At 32.1% G+C, this 27,820-nt stretch overlaps 1 protein-coding gene and 1 long non-coding RNA gene across 2 annotated transcripts; one reads left to right on the top strand and one right to left on the bottom strand.

Moving 5' to 3' along the window:
- The first annotated feature begins 9,513 nt into the window (after positions 1 to 9,513).
- On the top strand, positions 9,514 to 11,739 carry LOC127841189 (putative nuclease HARBI1). Its single transcript, XM_052369856.1, has 3 exons — positions 9,514 to 9,625; positions 10,277 to 10,368; positions 11,168 to 11,739. The coding sequence occupies exons 1-3, from the start codon at positions 9,514 to 9,516 to the stop codon at positions 11,447 to 11,449; spliced, it is 486 nt and encodes a 161-aa protein (XP_052225816.1). The 3' UTR covers positions 11,450 to 11,739.
- Positions 11,740 to 12,716: 977 nt separating this feature from the next.
- On the bottom strand, positions 12,717 to 26,980 carry LOC127841190 (uncharacterized). Its single transcript, XR_008030750.1, has 5 exons — positions 26,941 to 26,980; positions 15,283 to 15,353; positions 14,188 to 14,323; positions 13,627 to 13,761; positions 12,717 to 12,985 (listed from the first exon to the last, which is right to left on the bottom strand). It is a non-coding gene; the product is annotated as an uncharacterized LOC127841190 (long non-coding RNA).
- Between the last annotated feature and the right edge of the window lie 840 nt (positions 26,981 to 27,820).

Below are 27,820 nucleotides of genomic sequence, written 5' to 3'. Positions count from 1 at the left end.
ACATAAAATAACGATTTTAACTTGCATTTATAATTTCCTACTTGGGAAATTATTAATATAATAGGACATTTAAATGATAAAGGTAATATAAATATTAATTACTGTACCTAATAAAACATTCAATTGAAGAGATCCGACTTAAATACAAATTATTTCAATTTTGGAGTTTGTTGTCTTCAACTAGCTTGTGTCAGTCATGTCTGTTGTTAAAATGCATACTGTTGAAGAAGTAACGTAGCTGTCTTTTAAAATGAAGTATGTTTTATTCGTTTGTAAATGCTCACGTGATAAAAATTTATTAAACAAATACTTAAAGTAACAATCACGCTCAAAAATATCGAATATTTCGTTAAATAAAGCTAACCCATAAAAAAATCAAGGTTCCTTTTAGCAAAATGCAAAATTTCAACGTTAGATGTTGTCTGGTAGAATTGATTTAACGAGATACAAAATGCTCGTTTTTATTTTTTTTGTGGCCACAAATAATTCCATTTACATCTCCCGTTAAATATCCGAACATTTACGGGCGAACACGAGATTGGATACGGTAAGCGTCGGAAGCATGACGTAGCTCTCATGAATAATCATTTTGTGAAATCAAAATTAATTCTGGGTAACTGGAACTTAGCGAATGCGAAAATGGCTTGTATAAATTATGCAAATGAACGCAACCCGAATGAATCCGATCCTGACTCGAAAGCGAAAGTAGATTACATCGTGGAACGATATTTAGATATTTAGATGCTTAAAACTTGCCGAATGCTTGTAATATAACGTTTTTACATCAATGTTACTTGTTTTTAGGGTCTTCCTATTGTAATTAACCATTGTATGGTACTACTTGTTGTCGAATGTTTTTATATAGCATAATAGAGTAGCCGTATGTATTGGTGAGCGTGATAGTGACTTTAAACAGTTTTGGCACAACATTGACAAATTTTTATATCAATAATGCAAAACAAAAACATTAAAGCCAATGTTCATGATGAAATGATGCACCGCGTGACAAAATGACGAAACACAGTAAAACTTAATAATTGAACATAACGCACTGTAGAATGAGAAGAACAACAGGAAGTGTATACATGGCATAATAATGTCAATACTGAACGACTTGATAACATTAACACAAGAAGATCAAAAAAAAAATACACAACAAAAACGAGGACAAAATGACGTTAGTCAAGACAATCTTTATACATGAATTTTCGTTAGCAAGACTAAACAGAATAAATCACTCTTACAATTTAATACGATAAAGACAGCTGAGAAGTATATAAATGCAAATACAATAATGATAATTTATGGCACGAGAGAACAAAATTGTATAACTACATCATATGATGAAGTAAGGACAGAACAACTTTATTCATTCACATACCATAGAGACAATTGTACATGGAACGATGTCTCTTGTTTAAGTAAACACTAAACTATTTGACAAATAACATATCCTAATGATAAATATTCACTACACGAAACAATGAGGTTAGCACATATATGTTCACCAACTTAATTGATGCAAATAATATATTGAAACATTTACATAATGAAATGATGTTTTTGCAATACACATGAAGTTAGCACATATCAACTTGACCAAAGCACATACTATAATTACAAATTTACAGAACAAACTAGTTTTTCTACAAAAAAACACCGTATATTGCAGATACACAGGTATTGTCAAATTAAACGAATAATATAAGAGAATCAGACGCTATCAGTTGAAAAACCTCAATATTTTATCATTTGTTTCATAAGGAATTAATTACAAATTTCACAAAATTATGAACCTAAATAAAGCAAGACATATTTGGTGTGGATTTATACGCATTACATACGCTTTCATAATAGAAAATGAAGCGAAAAAGTGGAAAAGTGGAAAGCAAACATGTTGTAATCTCCCCTCAGAAAACCAAATGCTGTCAATTTCTTGACGTAACTCATTTTAAAATTTCAATTTTCAGCAATAAATACCAAAATGAAAGTACACAGTGTGCAAATATATACTTTCTCTGTTGTTTCCTTGCTAAAAAAATATAAAAAGTTTTTAAAAAAATAATAACAAATTTAAAGTCCCAGCTTCAGTTGAACAAATGGATACGCTGCAACTGAGAAGTATAGTGTTGCATCAATTTATCACACATATTGTATTTGTATACAGCGATTATATACTGCATACAATAAAGAATAGCATGAAGTTCATGCACAGATCAGGAACCAATTACTCATACAAACTCGCCAAAACCTTGGATTGTAAACACTGTAAACTGTAATTGTGTGTATCTTTTTACAACACTATACTATTGGGAATAGTCTAAAATAAGTATTAAGAAACATCACGTTGATAAAAATGTACGAAATAGGGCGATATCGCACGAAGTTTATAAGAGGCATTACCTAAAATCTATTTGCCAATATGTGGTTTGGATTTTTTATTATATACCATGGATACTATATGATTATATTAATTTATATGGTAATAAAACTATTTATATGCTATGGATATCTATAAATAATATGGATATTTTGTAGAACCTATAAATATGTCTTTATGATTCGCTTAATTCTTTTTTAGAATGTGGACACTTCTTCATAAAATGCGATTACTTTAATAAATTGTATATACTATGCAAAATTATTCGGTTACTTATTTATGTGATATGGACAATTTTTATATGATGTTCACACTTCGTTATTTGGTGTTGTTACTACTTTTTATTGTGTGTTTACAACTTTGTCTATTTTTCAAATTTTTTATTTTCAATCTCCTTTCATCTTAATTAGGCACACACTCGTCATGTATGATAAATTTCTCTCAAAAATACCTTAAATAATTTGTTATTATGTTGGTTTGATCAATATCCATTGTTAGTCACTTGGGTTCTGATTTGTATATTTTTATTTTTCACTTCCTTTAGAGGGACACGTTAGGAAAATTGTATGTTGTGGATTCGTCTCAACATGCTGAGGAGTCTATGTTGCTGGTACTTCTTTACATCAGGTGGATACTCCTTTATATTAAGTGGATTAGTCTTTTTGTGGTGTGGCACTTATTTATTTTATATGATGAATACCTCGTTATATTATGTGGTTACATTATGAAGCATACACAACATATTGCAATTGCTTATATTCAGTCTATTTGTAAGCATACCATATGTACTAATCAATATATAATGTGAAGCTATCTTGTCCTTGAATGGAAGAGTTTAAATTGTCCGTGTGTAGAAAGGTTTTAATAAGTAGGTGACATCTCACTTTGCACAGTCTCAGTTACTTTTCACTACATAATTGTACATCCCTCGGTAGTAGTGCTTATTTCTGAAGAGATCCTTTTGTATGTCGTATACAAGTAATTCTTCAATCGCAAATGTATAGCTTGTGTTGTTATTTCCTATATCGTGTGTGTATCTACGCCATATAAGTTCCTTAAATTGGAGATCAGATCGAAATATCAAGTTATGGGGAACGGTATTTTTTAGAATATTAGACATGAGTTAAAATGTTCACCGTGAAAACCCGGTTTTCTGCGGTGTACATTCAAACCAGATCCTTGTTTGTAGAAGTAATATAACATATTTCTTAACATTTTTCGAAGAGATCATGTTCACCTACACGTTTATACCAAGATTGCACATTCTGAAAAAGACATGCTAGAAAAAAGTGTACTAATATTCAGTGAAATTATGTGTATAAATATAGTTTTTTTTTCCTCTTTTTTTTCATTTTTTGTTTAACAATATCCAATATTTTTTCTCGATTGACGAACTGTCGCTTCATAGTTATAAGTTTTAATTCTGATAAAGGTTTGTTCAAATGCGTGTTCATAATTGAAAAAAAAACTTACACAGTTGGCCGTATTATAATGGGAACCACTAGGAATGGGATAAGGTAACATATAGTCCGAACTTCAAAGTTTGAAGTTAGTTTATTGCGTCATACTATGACACGAGCACTCCAAACATAATCACGCTTTCTTTCTATAAGACAATTTCGAACATGTGTATAGGGAAAAGCAAAATAAAAGGCATACTAGTTTAAGTTTCGTATCGTTGCATGCAATTACAGTTTGACGAAACGTGTGAGCAATTGGGCATCATATAAATTAAAGACGACTCCATCTAATGATTTGCTGGTTTTATATCGGTGTACATCAATTTATTTGAATAACCTTAAATATTGGCAAATATTTAAGATAGAGTGTCTTGTTTAATTTTTTAAAGGATGGTTTGACACAATATATTAATTAATTCAAATTATTTAATTACTGATTGACTCGACGCAAGATCAAATCGGAATGTATCATGTGTTATTGTATCTTTATAAGAATTGTTTCGCATACTTTGTTAATTGCACACTATATATGATACATTTAGAAGTTCACATATAAATGATATACTGTCTTCTTTGAAGCAACCACCATACGGATGGTTTAATTGATTATATTTATAAATTTCCTTTATGCAATCTTTTATTGACTAAATTTATTTAATGCTTTCCGGTGGTTTATAGAGAAATATCAGTGAATTAAAACTGATAATTTCACTGTTTCAAACAGTGAAAATTATCAGTGAGAATTATCGATAATTTTCATTGTTTACTGTGAAATGACGTCATTTTTTTGACGAAATGACGTCATTATCCAAGCAAAATTCGTTAGTTAAACTCTTGAACAATATATATACACTGTGAAAAATGCATTAAATAAAAAGAAAATTTGTTGGATTCGGTGGATTATCGACTTTAATTCACTCGTGATCATAGAAAACATATATTTTCACTCGTGGCTGCGCCACTCGTGAAAATTTTATTTTCTATGATCACTCGTGAATTAAAATCGATAATCCACCGGATCCAACAAATATCCTCTATATAATGAAACGTTGGCATGTTAAATCGTTTTGTTGACTACATATAAAGGATGGTTAAACTTAATACATTTCAAAATGAACACCATATAATGACTAATTGTCTTTTTGTAAAGTAACATCGGTATGATATGATATCTATTGCATCTATAAAAGGATGGTTTGAGTTTAAATGTTGCTTAATGTGACTCGTGTAATAACATATTTTAATACATTTAAAAAGTCATTAAATATACTCTTATATATATACTCTTATATATATATAAATTTACAAAAATATTTAGACAGCCAATGATTTTAAGACATTTATGTAATGAAGCGTGCATAACAGCAGCCTCAAATCAAAAACGGAATGTTCTAGAAATGTTTTACTAGAAACATCTATCAATAATCCTTTTGAATCACCAACAATTTCCAACATGCTTGCGGCATGCAGAACAATCTTCTTTAAATCGGCAATACAACACGATCTTTATTAAATGTTTCATAAGGGGCACAAGGCAAAGATAAAATAACATTCTATTCTTGGGATTACAATATTGACGTGCACGATAAACGAGTTACAATAATTGTTGAAAAAAGGATTAATACAAGCAATGGTTCCATTTTTTCTCATGAAGATAAAGTGAACAATCGTCAAAAACTGATTGGAATCATGTTTGTTTTTCTTATGTTCTTCGGTACACTGATAAATTCTATAGTGATAGTGACATTTTACGCTGTACCGCGTCTTCGAACACCAGTGAACATTTTAATAATGGGCTGCGTTGGTTTTGACGTTGGAATGATTGTCGTCGATTTTCCATTTTTAATTGTGCCTTGTTTTCGTGGACTGTGGGTTTTCGGCGATAGCAATCAACCGTTGAATTGTTATCATGGAGTTTAGCGTTGCAAAAAGAATCACAAAATTTCGCTCTGTTATGATCATTTCACTCTGTTTAGTTTATGGGATACTTTGGGCGACGGCCCCGCTTGCAGGTTGGGGTACTTTCGCAATGGAGTCGAACAAACTCACATGCGGACCGGATTGGAGAAACGAAGACATGTCAGTGAGATCATATAAGAAATGTCTGATGATAGCGATCGTTTGTGTTCCTCGACTAGTTGTGTTATGCTGCTACATAGGGATATTCATGAAGGTATCAAATTTGTTTGCCTTTCCTTGCTCTCGTTTCTAATGCGCAAATGTTCGACTCTCGTTGCGTAGTCTGTGTGATTAATGTGTATGTATATACGATCTAATGCATGGTTTACAATATTGGATTGTGGACACGTGCTAAAACTGTATAATAAAAAATACTGTCATAATTGCATAAAAAGCAATAGATATGTACTACTTCGAATAATGAATATACGGCTTAATTATGCAAATCACAATGCACAATTAAAGTATTGTAAAATAGACAAGTGCTAACTGGTACAGTATAAGAATAATACATATTCAGTATACTTCTTGATATACATATATATCAATAGGGATAAATTATGCAAATCACTATTTTTTCTCACGATACAGACTCAACATAATGCCCCATTCTTTATTTGGATTTACTTAGTTAGAATCTAAATTGCATATTGCATTCTATAAATACGCTATAAAATACTAAATGTAGGATCCACTAAATACAATGACAACAAATATGGCCGACATTGTACATGACAGATTGGGTCGTTTAAAGAAAAAGCAATTTGCTATATTGAAAGAGAAAGATTAATAAACGTGTTATTATTATTCATATTAATGTGATTGGAGTGAATGATAAACGTCAACTAATGCATGGCAGTGTTTATATTTATGAAGAAACCGATTCCTAGAAATACAAATGTCAAACGCTTGCAAATTTTGACCACTGTGAAGAATAACGTTTAAAACCCGTGTCACTTACAAAATTTAATATTGTTGGTGAGCAGTTATAGGAGATAAAGTGGATTTATGCTTGTGTGATGACTGTGGCCATGTGAACGGGTTATCGTACGGCAAAATCCATAACGTAAAGAAGAGTCTTCAACTTTTCAAGAAAGGAATGCCTTGTTTTGCTATCGACACAAAGCTCGGAACAGGAAGGTACATGGATTATGCAATAATTTTTTTTTCAAGTATAACAGTTTCATTATTCATAATTGGAGTAAAGTAGATTTCGTAGGAAAAGTGCACCCTGTCAGTGATTTTTACCAAATAATCAGGCTCATATTTGCTTTCATTTTGAAAAAGAAAATATGCCATTTATTTCAATCAAAACAGTAATCAATGCTGAAATAATGTTTCCACAACAACCAAAAATCTTCTTTTACATAAATATGGTTTTCAAACTTGTTTTAAAAATATACACACTAGTAAAAGAATATTGTTGCTGGAAAGTTCATCGAGTGCACCGCCTAGCGGGTGCAGACCGCTCATCTATTTGTCAAAGTATGAATCAAATCTGATCATTAATAAACAGTTATGGCAATTGTTCCAGTCATAGAAGTGCACAGGCTTCTCCACATCAGCAACCATGTGTGGCACAGTACGTCCAGACCTTGAGGCGGGGGTCACAGACTCAGGAACGGCTGCAATGGTCTCTACATCGCAAAGTCTGGAAAAGTGTGAGGCATGAATATCAGTGAAATATTATAAACAATTGTATTATAAATATTGGAAGAAAGCATTTTGTGAGTGCTCATAACAATACGTATAATAAACTCATTGCATATTTGAAATATTGTTATATTGAACTCTTACGCATTTAGATTTCTTTACGCGCACCGGTATTCAATTATTAGATTGTTATCAAATTCCTAGTGATGCATAAACCTCCACTTCCATATTTCAAATGGCCAATGGGACACTAACATGTACAACTTAACATAATTTAGAGCGATAATTGAAGAAAAAATAGTGGATGCACGTTGAAAATTGAAAAAAGACATATTAAATTGAAATAATTTAGTAATATCGGACATGGAAACGGTGTATTATAGAGACAATGACCGAAAAATATGGACGTAATCCCGATATGCATGATATGGTGTACACATGCCATGATGTGATATGAAACTGAAAGTGATTTGTTGTAGAGAAAGAGCGAGGTTCCAGGCCGGCTCGCGCATTTCAATAAGCGAGCGAGGTGACAGCGATTAAATTATGGTTGTTGAGGCACTTTTGTTGCTTTTTAAAAAAGCGAGTGGCTTACCTTGTCAATATATACATACATAGTCGAACTAACTTTTAAGAAGACGTTTTGTCGGAAGATTTTTATTGATTTAGTATGTGTATGCATTATAATCAGGCCCCGTGTTCACAAAGCAAATTGAAATCGATTTTCAATGTCAAGTGACATTGATTTTCAATTTTTGTCATCGGTTTTCAAACTTGGTGTTCACAAAGAAAATCGATGTCAAATGACATCCAAAATCGATTTTCAAATTGCAATCAATGACACTGAAATTGAAATTGATATTGGGCATTGTCAAATTGAAAATTGATGACAATCACCATGGTAAGAAAACAATATGGCCGACATTGAGAGACGTCTTCGTCGCGCTCGATACATAAATGAATTGTTTCCAATGGATAGGAGAGTTTTCCGTGATCGAACGAACCCATTGGAAACTTTGTCCCCGATGGAAATTCGTGAACGGTACCGGTTTTTCCCGGAAACTATTCTGTTTCTTGTCAACATGCTGAATTTGGAGAGGGCTACTGAACGTTCTTGTCCTCTTCCGCCGCTCATTTCAACTTTAGCGGCATTGCATTTCCTTGCAACTGGCACACACCACATTGTGACGGCAGGGCTGCATGGAATCTCAAGGTCCAGTGTATCTAGAGCGGTCAAGCAATTCTCGGACAGCGTGTGTCTACATCTAAATGACTTTGTTTTCTTCCCAAATATCGAACATGTGCAACGGACGGTGCAAAAACAGTTTTATAACATCGCTGGTGTGTATTAGCTCTCAATATAATTTAATCGGACAATTTAATGATTTCTGATTGGTTGTCAAGTAAACAAATAAGGGGAGTTAAATGTTTCTTAGTCGAATCGGGCACAATTCAAAACGTTGTATGAGTACTGTATGCTAGATTTATACGTCTTGAAATAACATACGTGTATATTAAGTATACTACGTGTTTGATAAGTATAATAAGCATAACTGTTTATTAGTGATTGTTATTTTTGGGAACACATATATTGACATGAAAGACAGAAGATTGAACTTGTAACTTTTGAAAAAAAAATGCGGAAACTTTGTTTGTAGTATACGCAAATTAGTATAAAATTATCTAATACAAATGTCGATTAGGCTTACAATGTTATTGTCTTTAAAGGTTTCCCCCAAGTGGTTGGTGTGGTTGATGGGACACATATCCGTATTCAAGCGCCTAGCGCCAACGAAGACGATTATGTGAACAGAAAGGGATTTCACTCCCTTAATGTACAGGTAAAACAATAAGTGAAATAAAGTCCATGAACATTTCCTCAACTTGTATTTTTTTTAGATTATATATGTTTAAAGGTTGTCTGTTCACAGTGAAAATTGCAAAACGAAACTAGTGACAATTGGATGTTCTGTTGTTTACTTGTATTATTGTGATATCAGACATAATGACATTGTGCAGTGTGAATTTTATTAAGATTTGTGGTTTCTTTTTGCTCTATAGATGATTTGTGATGCCACTTTTCGGTTTGTTGACGTAGTCGCAAAGTGGCCTTGGAGCGTTCACGATTCAAGGATCTTTCGTGAAAGCGCCATACGTCAGCGCTTTGAAAGAGGTATAATGACAGTTACATGAAGGCTACTCAGTATTATGATTTTATTCATTCATTGCACTTATTTATTTAAGCACAGAATTATTACCGGTACATCAAAATTAACAAGCACAATTTTATTTTATTGAAGCGTTTCCATCTTTTCAAGTAGGTCTGATCACCAGCCATATATATAAATTATCTATCTATCTATCTATCTATCCATCCATCCATCCATCCATCCATCCATCCTTCCATCCATCCATCCATCCATCCATCCATCCATCCATCCATCCATCCATCTGTCAAGTCTGGTTTTATTTTATATAAGAGCTTTTAAAACGATCACATGTATTATTATCACATCACATTTGACAAATGAAAGCAACTTAAAACATCACTTTTTTACGCAATGACACAATTGAATTAGCGTCTCATCAGCCCAATAAATAATTCATACTAACAACAAAAATTGAACTTCATTGAAATCACATCATTCCAAATGATCACAGTAACTAATATCACAATTATTTAAATGTAACATAAACAACAACATATTACATCAATAACGTTATAACTATGTCATAAACTTGCATGCATTAAACAATACACTGCTTGATATCGTTGTTTGACATTACAGTGCTGCAAAATGATCTTTCTTTTTTATTATAACAGGTGAAATCGACGGTCTTCTGCTTGGTGACTCTGGCTATGGATGCAAGAGGAATCTTATAACACCATATCAAAACACCGACAGTCCTTGTAAGGTATAGTTATTAAATGGATCTTTAAAACAATGTAACATATATTCATAATTAAATTTTGTTAACCTTAGATTAAACAAAACAAGGGCTGTTTGTAAAACATGCATGCCCCCCATATGGGCTGTCCGTTGTAGTGGCAGCCATTGTGTGAATACGTTTTTGTCACTGTGACCTTGACCTTTGACCTAGTGACCTGAAAATCAATAGGGGTCATCTGCGAGTCACAATCAATGTACCTATGAAGTGTCATGATCCTAGGCAAAAGTGTTCTTGAGTTATCATCCGAATATCATTTTACTATTTCGGGTCACTGTGACCATGACCTGTGACCTTGTGACCTCAAAATCAATAGGGGTCATCTGCAAGTCATGATCAATCTACCTATGAAGTTTCATGATCCTAGGCGTATGCGTTCTTGAGTTATCATCTGGAAACCATTTTACTATTTCAGGTCACTGTGACCTTGACCTTTGACCTAGTGACCTCAAAATCAATAGGGGTCATCTGCTAGTCATGATCAATGTACCTATGAAGTTTCATGATCATAGGCACAAGCGTTCTTGAGTTATCGTCTGACAACCACCTGGTGGACGGACCGACCGACAGACCGACCGAAAGACCGACAGACCGACATGAGCAAAGCAATATACCCCCTCTTCTTCAAAGGGGGGCATAAATACTAATCATCATGAAAAGGTTTAATATTTACTTACAGGCATAAAGCAATGTCACCAAACTAGCATTAGTTCTTAACATTTAGTGGAATGATTGCAATATTATTAGTATGTTGTTTCATTTACAGGAACGGTTTAACATATCCTTATGTCGAACAAGAGTGGTGATTGAGCAAGCTTTTGGCGTTCTCAAGCGTAGGTTTCCATGTCTACATTATGGACTTAGAGTAAAACCTGACAGAGCAGCCAAAATAACAGTCGCGTGTGTCATTCTTCATAACATTGGATTAGAGAGGCAAGGCATGTTTTCACGAACATGTGAGGATGACACGGATCAGCCACATGTTGTTTATGAAGGAGATGGGTCTGGAAACAGTTACAGAGACCACATCGCAGAATCTTTATTTTAAGAACATATAGTTATATAATAACAAGGGCTGTATGCAACACATGCATGCCCCCCATATGGCCTGTCAGTTGTAGTGGTAGCCATTGTGTGCATACGTTTATTGTCACTGTGATCTTGACCTTTAACCTGAAAATCAATAGGGGTCATCTGCCAGTCATGATCAATGTTCCTATGAAGTTTCATGATCCTAGGCCTAAATATTCTTGAGTTATCATCCTGAAACCATTTAACTGTTTTGAGTCACTGTGACCTTGACCTTTGACCAAGTGACCTGAAAATTAATAGGATCATCTGCCAGTCATGATCAATGTACCTATGAAGTTTCATGACCCTAGGCCTAAGCATTCTTGAGTAATCATTCCGAAAATTATTTTACTATTTCATGTCACTGTGACCTTGACCTTTGACCTTGTGACCTTAAAATTAATAGGGGTTATCTGCCATTCATGATAAATGTACCTATTTAGTTTTATGATACTAGGCCTAAGCACTCTTTACTTATAATTCGGAAACCAAATGATGGACGGACCGACCGACGGACCGACCGACATGTGCAAAACAATATACCCCCTCTTCTACAAAGGGGAGCATAAAAAATCATTAATGAAATTATCAGGGTTTGGATTCACCAACTTTTTTTAGTCTAAAATGTAAGACTCAAACTTAAGAAAAGAATCGAAAAACGTTTTACCTATGAATCTGATCACAAAACATTCACAGTCAATTTGAAGATAACTAAACAAAGATTCATTCACATAATGATAAACTAACAAAGTATTATATCAATAGCAAAAAGATAAGAGAAGGATCACAGAGGCTGCAGATCAAGAAAGACAAGTTAGAACAAAAGAATAGGCATATCAACAGTATTATTCATTTAAACAGGTATATTGGAAACTAGAAATGTGTCTTAAATGCTAAAGACAAATGCATTTTAAATATTTCACCGGACACAAATATATCTTGAGTCAAACATGTTTCAAGGGGCATATTATACTGATTCATGCATGCTATGTGAATTAAATGTATAAATAATGTATGACATTAAATATGAATAAGTAGAACACCAGCTGCCCATCAGTATAGCACTTTCATCATTTACCAAACTTGGTTCTTTATTTATGGTAAGTGGTGTTTCACTTATTCATATTTGAGTGTCACACATTATTTATACATTTAATTAATAAAACATGCATAAATCAGTCCTATATAGCTGTTTCTGCAAATAATAGCTGTTTAACTTGTCTATTAGCAGTCAATATGCCCCTAGAAACATGTTAAGTTTAAGATTCAAACAAAAGAAGGCCTTGATCCATTGCAGACTTTATATTTGAGTTTAACAACTCTTTTTTTAAAGTAAAAAGTTGTCTCTCTTGCTCTGCAGCCTCTGTGATCACCTTAATTCTAAGATCATGTAGCTGTTTTTCCTGCTGTTGCCTCTGCAACAGCAGGTCCAACTCAGCCTGTGCTCGTCTTGTTTCCAGCTCAAGTAGCTCTTCTTCATATCATCTGTTTCTCTTTCTCTTTTTCAACGATTCTGGAAGTTAATTATATATTGACAAATTCAAATTGTGCTTAAGAAATTAAATTCTTTCTTCATTTTATCCATGTTTACATGCATGTTTGTGTAACTGATTTATGCCAGTTATGATTTGAACAATTTATATGCACAAAAGAAACTTCATACATCAGTGAAGTTAAAAATGACTCAGTTCTTAAAGTTTTAATTGTTATTTCAGTTATGTGCATGCTTTTTATCCTATTACCAGACCAAAAACAAAAGAATATCAAGCGATCGTATAAATATAAGCTCTATGCTAATATCGACATTTTTAGACCATGGTTTTCCGATAATATATAGTATTTTAACTTTTTTCTAATTATAAACGACCACAAAATAATGGGAATAATAGAATATTATGTGCGTGTCGGATAGAGATCAAGTTTATCATGCGAGACAGAGAAACAAGTTGTAGTACATGTATATTCTCTAAATATAGATTGGTTTAGGGTATTGGTTTATTTGAGTATTGGTTTATTGTGTAAAAGGCAATATGACTTTCATATATCATCTGCATACTCAAGTTAATAATAGTGTGATGTATCAGTATGCTTCCAGATTCAGAGGATGTCAAAAGATGAGTTTTGGTCTTAAAATATTGACATATTGAAATATACCTTTTGATGGTCTTGATGTTGAAGAAGTGGCTACATTTGAGGCAGTCACAGGCTTTGATGTACACTCAGCAACAGTTAGTGTACACTTGGCTGAGGCTTCATCAGTGTCTGCCATCTCAGCAACATCAGCCACACCTTCAATACAACAAATTATAACATCTATGAATAAACAAGAAATGTGTCCATGAGACAATGATGCACCACTAATTGGCACCGGTCACAACTTTAGACAGACGGCCAGACATACAGATGTTACTATTAATGCCCCTTCACCATTTTTCGAATCACAAACATCTCAAAATAAAACCAATTAACATTCCACAAATTATTATTGCCAGATATGTATATAATGGTTAAATATTAAACAAGACAAATATATTGAAGCAGAGCCATTGTGTATGGTTCATTGTTTAATGTTTCCAAAATAATCTGGTAACGTATATTGCAGGTCGGTTGCAGTTCTAAATATTCCATTCATATTCATTGCATGTTACAAATTTGAAAGAAAATGCAACAGTGAAAAATAAATTAAAAAGATCATTATACATGCATAACAATCACCTGAATCAATGCCACCCGGAATGCCAATCAGCTGTGGCTTGTCGCGGATGCCATCTATGACCAGGTCTTCCACGGTGGTTAATACAGCTGGAGGCCCCCCTCCAGTTTCTTTTCTGTCAGACTCTTTTTTTTTTGGCTGAAATTAAGCGAGGTACATTTATGAACCATTCTTTTAGCTTAAATATCATATACTGTAAACTTTGAAAAATTATTAAACAATCAACATTGATATTTTTTATTTTTGATGAACAATAATAATTGGCAGTGATTATTATTAACCCTTTGCATGCTGGGAAATTTGTCGTCTGCTAAAATGTCGTCTGCTGAATTTATAAAAATTAGCATTTTCTTCGATTTTGTTTCAATAATACTATCAGAATAGCAAAAAGTTTGGATCCTGATGAGACGCCACGTTCTGTGGCGTCTCATATGGATCCAAACTATTTGCAAAGGCCTTCAAAATCCGGTTCCAGCACTGAAAGGGTTAAAAAAAACATGGTAAGACTAAAATACTGAACTATTGAATTGAACAGTTCAAAAATAGTATTAACTGAAAGATTAAGCTCTCAGCACATATACCAATGTATTTTAAGAGCATACATCTTTATATTATAACAAATATTTTCTCAATATGTTGACAAAAATAAACACTGATTAAGGAATATGTTATACAGATTAGAGATTACTTGTTAACTATTAATGGGCCTAAGGAACTAACTAATGCTATTATAATTTTTTAATACTCAGAAATTTATTTTTATCATCAAAAATACATTTAACTACATTTTGCCAAAGTATTAAAAATAATCAACAAGCATGAATAATGAGCGTGATTAAAGATCTAGCAAAATATTACTGGCGCGCAAAACACATGTAATGAGCTCATAATATTCAAAAATGACATGAACTTTTTTATTTTTTTGTGCATAAAATACTTAATAAATTACATTTAATATTATACAGTTTTTACAATGGGTGCAATAAAAGAAAACATTTCACTACATTACATAATGAGAACATGTCATTTTGCTTCATTTTTACATTCTATTAAAATTGGTACATACGAACATGATATAAATGCAAAGTGTAAGGTACCTCGACATTTCAACTGCGCATACATGTCTTTTATTTGACGCACTGTCCTAGAACATTGTGTGACACTGGAGCTGAAATGAAAGGTAATAAAGTCATATTCTAAATGGAAGAGGACCATAATTGAAACATATTAATTGCTTATGTTTTTCTAGGTATAAAACGGGACATAATAAAGTCAAAATGCCAGTCAGAGTTACACAACTTTGCCTGCACAGTCCCCCTATGATAGTAAGTAAGTGTTGCAAGTATGAAAGCAATAGCTTTGTTACTTTAGGTATAAAGTGGACCTAAGCACAAAACTCAACCAACTTTTCAATTTTTTAAGTATAAAAAGGGCACATAATTCTTACAAAATGCTAAATACAGTTGTCTGCTCTTGTTTATAGGTTGGGGTCATGTTGATAAAGAAGTACACAAAATATAAAAGCAATATGTCAAAAGACATAGTCGAGCTAAAAATATATGACATATATAAAGACATGAATGTCTATAAAGGCACCCTAGCAAACATGATTTTGCTAGATCTTTCTTATTAATATTTTGTTCTGTCTTTGTTTTGATGAGAAAACATTAACATTTTGTAAAAAATAATCATTATCTATTAGAAACATTTTTTAATTAACAAAACCACAACAGTTTAGTATTGGAATTTTTTAATTTTTTTTGTTTACAATGAGTAGCACTATTTCTGTCCAAATTCTCATTTTTTTCTCGCACAGTGTATTCTATGCAATCAAATTAGTGAACAAAAATATTTGAGATAGTCCTGCATTTAAACAGACAAATGAATATACTTTATATATATATATATATAAATAAGTAATTTCCAATTGTATCCTATCATTTTGTGGTCATTTATCTCATAACAGTAAAAAAAGTTCAAATGGTCCTTTGTGGATAAGATGTTGCAAAGCTTAATTATATAGCCTAATTGTAAAAAGTATCTCTAAATTTTTGATTTTTTTTTATATAATTTTGTAAAACAAAATTATATAACAGGTTGGTTTAGACCAGGGTAGGAATAACTACTTAGTTTAAACCTATTTATTTAAGCTCGATTGCAAAGAAAGTAATTCCTACTTATTTGAAATGCTCTCGAGTCCGTTTCCTGGGCCTAGAACCAGTACAGTACTTGGTGTCTATATGGGAGATCGAAAGAACGCTCCCACAGCGGGGATCGAACCCGTGACCTCCCGGTCGCTAGGCGGACACCATATCCATTACACCACGCCGAATAACTACTTGCTCTTGGTTATACATGTAGGACTGTTTGGGAAGTATTTTAAGTTTAATTAGAAATATTTTTATATAACAGGTTGGTTCAGACCAGGGTAGGAAATACTACTTGCTCTTTGTTATACATGTAGGACTGTTTGGAAAGTATTTTAAGTTTAATCAGAAATATTTTGAGAATTTCAGATTGTTAAGCTTTTCTCTTGCAATGCATATACATTATAATCAGTCATGGTTTGAATAATTGATATTGTGCCAATTCTCACACTTTGTGACTAATCATACTATGGTATTAATATTTAGATCTAATACTGAATAAAAACTACTATGTAGCCTCTTTTAATGATTTCATATAATCTTAGATTTAGGGCGTACATGTACAGACCAAGGATTAAAATGCAAAGGGCGATCAGATTCTAGAACCTGTTAGGAATTATGGTGAACGGATCTGTTGATTAGGGCTCTGTATGTGCTAATAATAGTGTTAGAATAGACTAAACAAGGCCCACTCTGGATCAGCAGACGATTTATTTTATAAATCAATCTCTGGGTTAATGGTCGCCATCTTTCGAACTACTTTAAAAAGTACAACAACAACAATAACAGTAGAAGACAATTTTAATTGCGAAAAGTTGAAAAATTGAGTACATGTGTCACGGTTGTTGAGTGAAATAGTGTTATTTTCAACTGTGTATGAAGCATGTGAACTGGTAGTGGAATAACCGAATTTTTTTTTTTTTTTTTTTTTTTTTTTTTTTTTTTTTTTTTTTTTTTATTCAATATCATACATACAATGCAAACATGTATATGATCATACTGCATAGTGATTGTACAAAGCAATAAAGTTCAGACATGTTATACAAGATATGCTTATATATATATTTTAGAGAGAAAAGAAAAGAACAACAGAGGAATAGTTATGAAAAAAAAAAAAAGATGAATTGTATAAAGTCGGAAGAAAAGCATACTGGACTTGTTTGTTTTGTTGTATATGCACAATGATCTTGTCAGATTGAAAAAAATAAAATAAAAAGATAAACAAAATTATTTTAGAGAGATAAACTAACATTAGAATGAAATGTATATAAGTGGACAAAAACATTATGAGAATTTAATCCGATTCCATTTTTGTTCAAAGATTTGTAATGTGTCATTACTGAGGGCTATTTCTTTCTCAATCTGGATTTTTAGTTTAAGACTATGGACAAAACAATTAAAATTTGGTACTTGTTTTTTGTACTTCGTGTTTAAGATAAAATATTTCATCAATATAATCATAAAATTCACAATATTATTACAGTCTATTGATTTCAATGAGTTAATTCCGAAACTTACATTTAAGAAAGAAAGTTTAACGTTTAGTTGATGTTGTTCAAGAAAAGATATTAATTGATTCCAAATAGGCTGTATGTGTTTGCACTCCCAAAAAAGATGTTCTATAGTTTCAATGTTTTCACTGCAGAAGTCACACAGATTTGAGTTAGATAATTTGCATTTAAAGAGATATTTATTTGTAGTTATAATTCTATGGATGTATTTATATTGAAAATTTCTCAGTGTGCTTTCAATGGTTGCTTTATATGGCATGGTAAATATGTGTTTCCAATTAAGTTCCTTTTCTCCAAAAAGGATTTGCCATTTATTTTGGATGTTGGAGTTTTCTGTAGGGTTTTTTATTTGTAGTGTGTAAAATATTTTATTTGTTTTGTTTTTTCTTCCAAGTATGTTTTCTACAAATGTTGTTTGAGTACATAGAGTATTATTTGTATTGATTTCAGATTTAATATGTATGGGTATGCTTTTGATTAGTGTGTAGTACTTTAGAAAATTATTTGAAGGTATTCCGTATATGTAGCATATATTATCAAAAGAGTAGAAATCCTTAATTCTGTAGTCAAATAATTGGTCTACATATTTAATGCTTCGTTCAAACCAGTCTTTATAGAAAAACGTCTTATCGTTTGAAGTTATGTCTTTATTGTTCCATAAAATTGTTTTACTGCTGGTTTGGGTTTCTAAGTTATGAGTGACATCACTCCACGCTGATAGAACATCAGACAGAAATATGTTTTCGTTTGCAATTTCATGTAAGATAGTATTGCTGATGTTACATTCAAAGAGTAAGGAGTCACCATATTTTTTTAGGATTTTCTGGTAGAATAATTTCCATTTACTCGTATTGGTATTATCTAGGTATCTTTTAACCCAGCTGCATTTGATTGCATTCAAGAATGAGTCAATGTTCGTTAATTGGATACCTCCATTTTCTACAGATTGAATTAACTGAGTTCTTTTTATTTTATCAGGCTTACCGTCCCATATGAAATTAAATATTGCTGATTTTATATCGTTAATAACATCATTTGGTGGATTTGGGAGAACTGTTAATACATATATTAATTTAGGGAGTGCAAACGTTTTCAATACTGTGTTTTTTCCGATTAGTGTAAGTTTACGATGATGCCATGATTTTAAGCAGTTTTTAAAATTCTGTAATTTAGGTAGTATGTTTTTAAGAACTGTGTCCTTTTCATTATTTGTGAAAGTAATTCCTAATGTTGCGGCTTCATCGGATGTCCAGTTAAATTTCATTTCTTTTTTATATTGAACATTACTTTGTTTTAATTTACCTACTCGTAGCACAGTACATTTACTTTTGTTTAGTTTAAGACCCGATGTCATTACGTAAAGGGTTAGCGCCTCTATTAGGTTATGGAAAGAATCGTAATTGTCGTTTAAAAAATAAGTGGCATCGTCAGCAAATAGGGATTGTTTGATTTCTTCGTCAGGTTCTAGTGATATGCCTTTTATGTGTTTATTTGATTGAATGTGATGTGATAGATACTCGATGCAAATAATAAATAGCGATGATGAGAGTGGACATCCTTGTCGAACCCCTCGTTCGATGTTAAAACTGTTTGAAAAGAAGCCATTGTTAATGATTATACTGTTAGTATCGGTATAGAATAGTTTGACCCATTGAATGAGACTTTCACCAAAGTTCATATTTTCTAAGCAAGAGAACATAAATGAATGATCAAGCGAATCGAATGCCTTTTCAAAGTCTGCAAAGAATATTAGACCAGGATTATTTGAATTGTTGAAATAGTTTATGCATTCTTGGATAAGACGAACGTTTTCACCAATGTAACGTCCTTTTATGAAACCAGATTGAGATTTTGAAATGATTGATGGTAATATTTTTTTTATTCTGTTTGCTATACTTTTAGTTGCAATTTTATAATCATTGTTTAGTAAACTAATCGGGCGCCAGTTTGATAAGGATTCTAAGCTTTTTCCAGGTTTTGGAATAAGTGATATAATACCTTGTTTTTGTAGCGTAGTTAAGTTTTCGTTGTTAAATGAATAGTTTAGTGAATTAATTAGATGTGTTTTTATATCATTCCAGAATATTTTATAAAATTCGATTGTGATGCCATCAGATCCAGGGCTTTTGTTATTTTGCATTTCTTTTAGGGCTAATCCACATTCATATTCATTAAGCAATCCGTCGCACAGTTGTTTTTCCTCCTGGTTTAAAGCGTGATGTGTATTTTTAAAAAGGGTGTTATTTTCAACATTTTTTCGTTTATAGAGGGTTTCGAAAAATAAACGTTGTTCTTCTAGTATTTGAGTTCTGTTTGTTATATCTTTGCCATTGACTACTAATTTGTGTACAGTTTTTTGTTCACTTCTACGTTTTTCAATGTTTGCGAAATATTTTGTATTTTTTTCATTGTGTTCAACATGCTGTGCACGCGCTCTTAGTATTATTCCATTTAGATGTGTATGATAGATTCCATCTAATATTTGTTTTTTTATTGTTATTTCATTTTCAATGTCGGTGGTATCATTTGTGTTTGTTTGATGCAATTGTTTTTCAAGTGTTTCAATGGTTTTGATGGTTTCAGTTTCAAGTTTGTGTGTTTCTTTTTGTTTAAATGATGTGTATCTAATTGTTGTGTTACGTATATTTCCTTTAATTACTTCCCATAAGGTGTTTGGGTTTGCATCTTTATTATTTTGAACTGTATTTAATATTTCCTGTTTTATTTGTGTTTGATATTGTGTATCTAATAATGTGCTGTTGTTAATTTTAAAGTATCCTGGGCCTCTTTCAGGTTGTATATTGTGCAGTTTAAGTTCAACTAGAGAGTGGTCAGTCATAAATCCTGGTTTTATGTTACACGTGTTGATAATGTTGCAAAGAGATTCAGATATTAAAAAATAGTCTAATCTACAAAATATTGTTGGTTTTGTGTTTGAGTGCCAGGTGAATTTGCTTTCGTTTGGATATATTGTACGCCAGATGTCTATCATATTGTAGTTTTCAATTATGTTATTTAAAATGTTTCTATTTTTAGTATGGGTATAAAGGTTTCCATTCTTTTTATCTAATAATGGGTTCAGGACAGTATTGAAATCACCACCGATTATAATATTTTTATCTTGGTTATTAATTATAAAGGATTGTAATGTTTCGTAAAATGTGGAATCGTCTATGTTAGGGCCGTAGACGTTGATTAATGTTATTTGTGTTTCGTGTATTTTTATATCTATACTTGCTTGTCTTCCAATTATTATTTCGTTAAAGTTATCGACTGTGATCCCTTTATTATTTTTTATCAGAAAGACAATGCCATGTTTATTAGTATGTTGTCCACTGAGATAGATGTCTCCGTCCCATTCGTCCTTTAAGGTTTGTGCTAAAGTATGTGTCAAGTGACTTTCTTGTAATAGGCATATACTATATTTATTTTCGTCTAACCATTTGAAGATTTTAATTCGTTTATCTTTATTATTTAGCCCTTTTACAACCGAATTGTTGGTGGAAATGGAATTTAGAAATATATCTAAAAATTCATCATCGTGTAGAATTATCATCAGCATCATTTCTGTGGAACATTGCACTATTCAAAATACAAGTGTTTCATAGATATGGTGCTTTTGACATAGTTCACTAACCATCAAGACTGAAATGATTCATGCACACAGGTAAAGTAAATAATTGAATTTGTGCAGAATGTTTATTTTTTACAAATTATTATTTAATTTGACCAATTTATTTTAGATTGATTGCACTGAAACTCAAAGTCTAAAGCTTAGTAAGACACTTAAGCCAGTTTTCTGAGAAGAAACAATACTTGTTCAGAGTATAGCAGGCTCATGCGGCCTCTGGTTTATTTATTTGGCCTCGGACTTTAACCTGGGTCGCTTTGATTTCAGGTGTTTAGCCCCCATATCAACAAGGCTCTTGACCCTATATGTAGTTATTCATATTGTTTAAAGATTTTGAGAACCCTCACTCGGTGCCAGTGGGGATAAAACAGGGACCTTCTTATAGCTAGATGAATGCGTCAAATATGCCAGCAACACTTTATAATCAATAACTTTCTTAATTGATGATTCTGTTCTTTTAACTACATTACTAATTTACCAAAACAATGTGAAACACATTTTTATGCCCCCAAAGGAGGGCATATAGTGATCGCACTGTCCGTCTGTCTATCCGTCACACTTTGCATTTAGGTTTCGAAAAAATGCTCATAACTTCTATGTCGCTTCAGATGTAACATTCATATTTGGTATGCATGTGTATATGGACAAGGCCTTCCCATACACACACAAATTTTGACCCTTTTGACCTTGAACTTAGGGTCGGCGTTTAGGTTTTGAAAAATGCTCATAACTTCTATTAAAGCGTTTATCGGGGGCATATGTCATCCTACGGAGACAGCTCTTGTTTTTGCTACTGTCCTCTGCACAAACCATGATATATATGCATATATGCATCCAACCAAATCAGTTAAACTATTTGTCACTTAATTACAGTAAACTTATTGCATGTTAACTTTTCAACAATATATGTATATACATGTATATAAAATTATACATAACAGATCTTGAAAAAACACACATCAAACTTCAAAATGTTTTAGTAAATTATAGGCTTTAATTGGTATTGTGACATTGACACCACTCATGCATGCGACTATACAATTATACAACTATGGAACACATTATTTATGAGAAATTCCAATACATCAACATATCGTCTCAGATTTAAGGCAGATAATCTAGTGCTTTTTTGCTGCCATTTTTACTATTACACAAATTTTCATGTTATGTTATGATGCATTGATCTTGTTTCTAAATTAACCAAGCAATCATGTTTAACTTTTGAAGAAAGATGTTGTCTGATAAATATAGAAAATATAATCACTACAAAGTGAACAAAATTCATTTGAATACTGTGACCAACAAAGATTTGCCAAAGACCAATTCAGATCATGATTTAAATTAAATACAAGTAATATGAAAGTCTGCCTATTGGATCCCAGTTAAGACTTATTTGTCAAATCTGCACATTAATTTTCCCTTAGCCATGTAGAATTGGGGACTAAATACCATCAAGTCATGTAAAAAGGAGCAGGGTATAGCACGCTGCTATTGATCTCTTGAGCTTTCACATGAATTTTATGGGCAATTTTCATACAACAAATGATATTATATAGTGTAATGATAAAGCATTATGCAAAAATCATGTAAGTGTCACATTTCAAAAGAAAATTTATATAAAAAGGTATTATTAATTGTTAAAACGTTATAAAAGGTTATTTCAATTCACTAAAGCATTTAATTACAAGAACAAGTGCATTTTATGTCCATTACAATACATGTAACAGTATTGGCATTGTATTTATCTGCATTTGATGTGCATTTAATACACTTAAAAATGCAGACAAGACACACTTCTGACAGAAACAAATGTATTTTTTTCTGCATTTTTCCAGCATTAATACTCTTCAAGTGTTTTTTTTATCATCCCAAATACACTTTACCAGGAAAAAGGTATGTTAAAATGCATTTTTAGTTTGTTTTAAGTATATTTTCAAATGCATTAAGACACTCTTTTCTTTTGCAAAAAATGTTGAACAAAAACTTGAAAATATTTAATATACTAAAGTGTAGTAATAATTAAAGTTTTGTATGAGCATCAAAAACAGTGTCAAATTCATACCAGTGCCTATTTAGTAGCAGTAGGCCTTATATGGTCTACTTGTGGTAGAAATAATGCATTTTGTATAATACAACATACATAAATTAAAAAATATAGCTGCCCATACAGTTCAATACAATGTTCAATTAACTACACTATGCAAAGTTGAAATATGACATCAAGCTTGGAATAATATTTTCAATAATGAATAATATGCTGTTTTAATTTATAAGTGAAATAGACACTTGCATATAAAAACTGATTTTACATCAAAACTAAATGTTTAATTTGATTTTTAAATCCACTGGCCAAAGGTCCTGTGTCCATCGTGCATCAATGCATAAACTTTTCCTTTAAACATCTTCTCCTAAACTACTGGGCCAATTCTGATGAAATTTCTTAGGAATGTTCCTGGGGTGAACCTCTTTCAAATTTGTTCAAAATATGCCCCTGGGGTCAAATTTGACTCTGCCCTGGGGGTCACAAAATTGAAAATTTGCTTAAATAAGGCCTATTTGTGAAAACTTTCAAAATCTCCCGTCCATAACCATTGGGCCTAGGGCTATCAAATTTGGTATGTAGAGACATCTAATAGTCCTCTACCAAATTTGTTCAAATTATACCCCTGGGGTCAAATTTGACCCTGCCCCGGGGGTCACAAAATTGAACATATGCTTATATAGGGTATATTTTGTGAAAACTTAACAAATCTTCTCGTCCATAACCATTGGGCCTAGGGCTACCAAATTTGGTATGTAGTGGCATCTTATAGTCCTCTACCAAGTTTCAAAATTGAATAAACGCTTTTAAAGCGCCTATTTTGTGAAATCTTTAAAAATCTTCTTGTCGAAAACCATTTGGACTATGGCTTCCAAATTTGGTATGCACTAACATCTTATAGTCCTCTACCAAGTTTGTTCAAATTATGCCCTTTGGGTCAAATTTGATCCTGACCCGCATGTCACAAAATTGAACATTATATACGCTTATATCTTGCTTATTTTGTGAAAACTTTAAAAATATTCTTGTCCTTAACTCTAGGACCTAGGGTTACCACATTTTGTATGTAGTGAGATATAGTAGTCCTGTACAAAATTTGCTCAAATTATACCCCAGGGGTTAAATTTGACCCAACCCAGAAGGTCACAAAAGTGAACATGTGCTTAAATAGGGCCTATATTTAAGTATTTGCACATGCAGAGAAATTTGCCATCATGGCCCTCTTGTTTAAATACTCAAAAAATTAAACCGGTTTCATGCTTGCATGAACACAGTTTATAAATGCTGTCAGAATTATAAAATATGCAATTACTATAAATACAAATGCCAGGGAAAAGTGCTTTTTGTACTAAAAAATTCGAATGAATATTACAATAATACATTCTGAATACTTGAGTATGTAATTAACAGTTTTGTCTGAGAAAATCACTAAATTTTATATATTTATTCAAATTCACATCAATCATATTTCAGAAACACATAATTACTTCAAATCCTTTCACACAATACTGAAAAAAATGCACAGTTTCTGATTGTTATTGATTCTTTATTAATTTATACATGTACCATTTTTTAATCTTGATGCATTTTCAATTGTATAATGCACATCTTAATCTGTTTTAACAATTATAATATAAAGATTAAGGCTGACTCAGTAAAATAACTTGCAGACAAACTAGGAATACTGCTGTGATATTATCTATCTATCTAATAAGATATAAATTTGGCTTCAATAGAAAAAAATCAAAGCATACACATGTATAAAATGTACAATGTAAATATTAGTTAAACTTAAATTGATTGACCATCGATAAAAAGATATTATAATATATGTATATATATCCTTGTAAAACTAAAAATTAAATATGTATGTTTCTATTACATCATTTAGGACTTTTATTTTCAGACAAAGTAGAGTGAAGCTTAAAACAGTATCCAATTGTAACAGTCAATTTTGAGAAAATCAACCTTATAATTATTTTCTGTGTTGGCCAATGTCATAATTGGTATAAAATGTATATTGAACTGGAAGTTTTCTTTATTTTAAATGATAACATTTGCTTGGTCAGCCATAATTGTCACAATCAAGTGGTCTTTTTACACTGTAGTTTTCTCACTGACTATGGGTTTGTCCGAGAATGAGCCACACAAAGTATCGTTGGGGAGATGAGTTGTCAATTTTATGTTTATCAGTCTTTCATAATCCAGTATACCTGTAAAAAGGGAATTTGTAACTAATAATCACACAATATAATCAATTAAAATTGTATGCATTTAGATTTATTTAGTACTGCACATTAATCATTTTCCAAAAATATGTAGCAACATTACATTATATAATGCTGCAATACTAAAGTAATTTACTAATTAAAGGTCGCTGATGTGTAATGGATGTGGTGTCCACCTAATGATCTGGAGATCACTGGTTTGATCCCCAGTGTGGGAGCATTCTTAAGAAATCTCCAAGAGACACCCAAGAGACACCCAAGTACTGGTTCTAGGCCCAGAAAACGAACTCAAGAGCATTTCACATACATGTACGTAGTTAGTACTTTAAAAATCAAATTAAAAATGGGTTAAAACTAACAACTGAAACCCTTATAAATACATTTTATTTTGAATCAAGCAAATGTGCAAATTCATTAAAAACAATGAGTAAAATTTAAAAATTCTACTTTAAAGTAATCATGATAATTTAGATCATTTTCAGAATATTTAATGATGATAATGATACAATTATATATTCCCTAAATGATAAAAACAAAACATGTAATGTTAATTTATGAAAAAAACGTTTTAATTTTATCAATATCATGTTAATTACAACTAGATACAGGCAATTAGATCAGAAACGTGCATTAATTATATTAATGAACAACCCAGACATTTGTAGTGATTTATGGTCACTATTTGATTAACGTTCTATACATGACCTGTCATAAAAGGTATTTTTTAGCCAGTACTACAATCGGCAATGATAGTCTGTATTGCATACATATTCCAACGTCTATTATCGATTCGCTTTCTCAAACTGAACAAATATTTAATGTTTACATCGCGAAACGTAATGCATCCAGTTTCACTTTCGGTTTGGTTGGTTTTGTAAACACCGTAATTTCATCTTAAAAATTGGATGATAGGGTGATTAAATAATAATGGAAAAGTAAATCACTTGGATAATAGGTCAAACTGCAACACAAATGAACGTTGATAGTGCTATTTATATCAAAGTTTCGGTAAAAAGTTTGGCGCTAGTTCAACGCGCATCGTATACAGCCTCATAACAATAGACTGACAACCTTTTGGGTAGTAAAGTAGTAATACAAGGCAATATGGCGACCGTTAGCCACGAGGCCTATCTTACGGAGGAATCCGAGATAGCTGATGTATCACGATTGAACAAGGCCGTCATTTTCAGAACATACATTTAATCGTCACAAACACACAGACGCTTGATAGGCTAGATGCTACTAATACTAGTGATATTATTTGAGGCAATTAAACATGCCTAGAACTTCAGTGACTTGAAGTTATTACAGATGATTTAAAAACATAATTTTCAGTTGCAAACATGCAGCTGCCAAATATTTTCAGACATTGTTTTTGTTCATAGGTCACTGAAACATTATGAATCAATATATATATTAATGCCGTATTTTCTTACTTTCGGTTATACAGGCATGTGTTAGTTCTATCAAAACAAATTAATGTTTTGTCTACAGCCTAACTGCACTAAGACTAATAGTAAGATGACATTTGAAAACAAACAAGTTAATTGCGACTCACCAATTGAAGGTATCAGTAACCTCTTGCCAGGTTTGTTCCTTTTTTTTTGCCACCTAGTATGGCACCTTTAAAGCGACAATATAACTCGTCGTACCGATCATTTATCAGTTGAACCACGAAGGTTTTTTCCGACATAGACCAATGCACCTGAGCAGTCATTGTAGCTAAACTATCATTGCAGCAGGGGTGTCATTGTATTCAATATAGATATGACACAAATAACGGTACCAATAGATATTACACGTCAATCAAATGAGGATTAATACAATAAATATTGTTTACAAAGATATTGTATACGGATGAAGGATTCTTATTAGAAATCAGATATTATGATAAAATTAGTTACCATATGTATGAGTTTAAAAATTTAAATCTCAAGTTTTTAATCTATTACGGGAACTATTTTGCGTTTGCTTCAAACACGAGTCGAGAAGGCCACAGGTACAAACGGTCTGTGGACGCTTAATTACCGGTTAACGTTAGCAGAAGGATATGATTTCCGTTAGCGAATGTGTAAAA

The sequence above is a fragment of the Dreissena polymorpha genome, chromosome 8 (genome assembly GCF_020536995.1).
Source record: "Dreissena polymorpha isolate Duluth1 chromosome 8, UMN_Dpol_1.0, whole genome shotgun sequence".
Taxonomy (NCBI): domain Eukaryota; kingdom Metazoa; phylum Mollusca; class Bivalvia; order Myida; family Dreissenidae; genus Dreissena; species Dreissena polymorpha.
This window is presented reverse-complemented; position numbering and strand designations above follow the sequence as displayed.

What these genes read in the sequence shown, in the direction of transcription:
- LOC127841189 (XM_052369856.1), top strand. Translation starts at nt 9,514, where the DNA reads ATGATTTGTGATGCCACTTTTCGGTTTGTTGACGTAGTCGCAAAGTGG. An exon ending in ACGTCAGCGCTTTGAAAGAG is followed by an intron (nt 9,626 to 10,276) that starts GTATAATGACAG and finishes TTATTATAACAG; the next exon opens with GTGAAATCGACGGTCTTCTG. An exon ending in ACACCGACAGTCCTTGTAAG is followed by an intron (nt 10,369 to 11,167) that starts GTATAGTTATTA and finishes TTTCATTTACAG; the next exon opens with GAACGGTTTAACATATCCTT.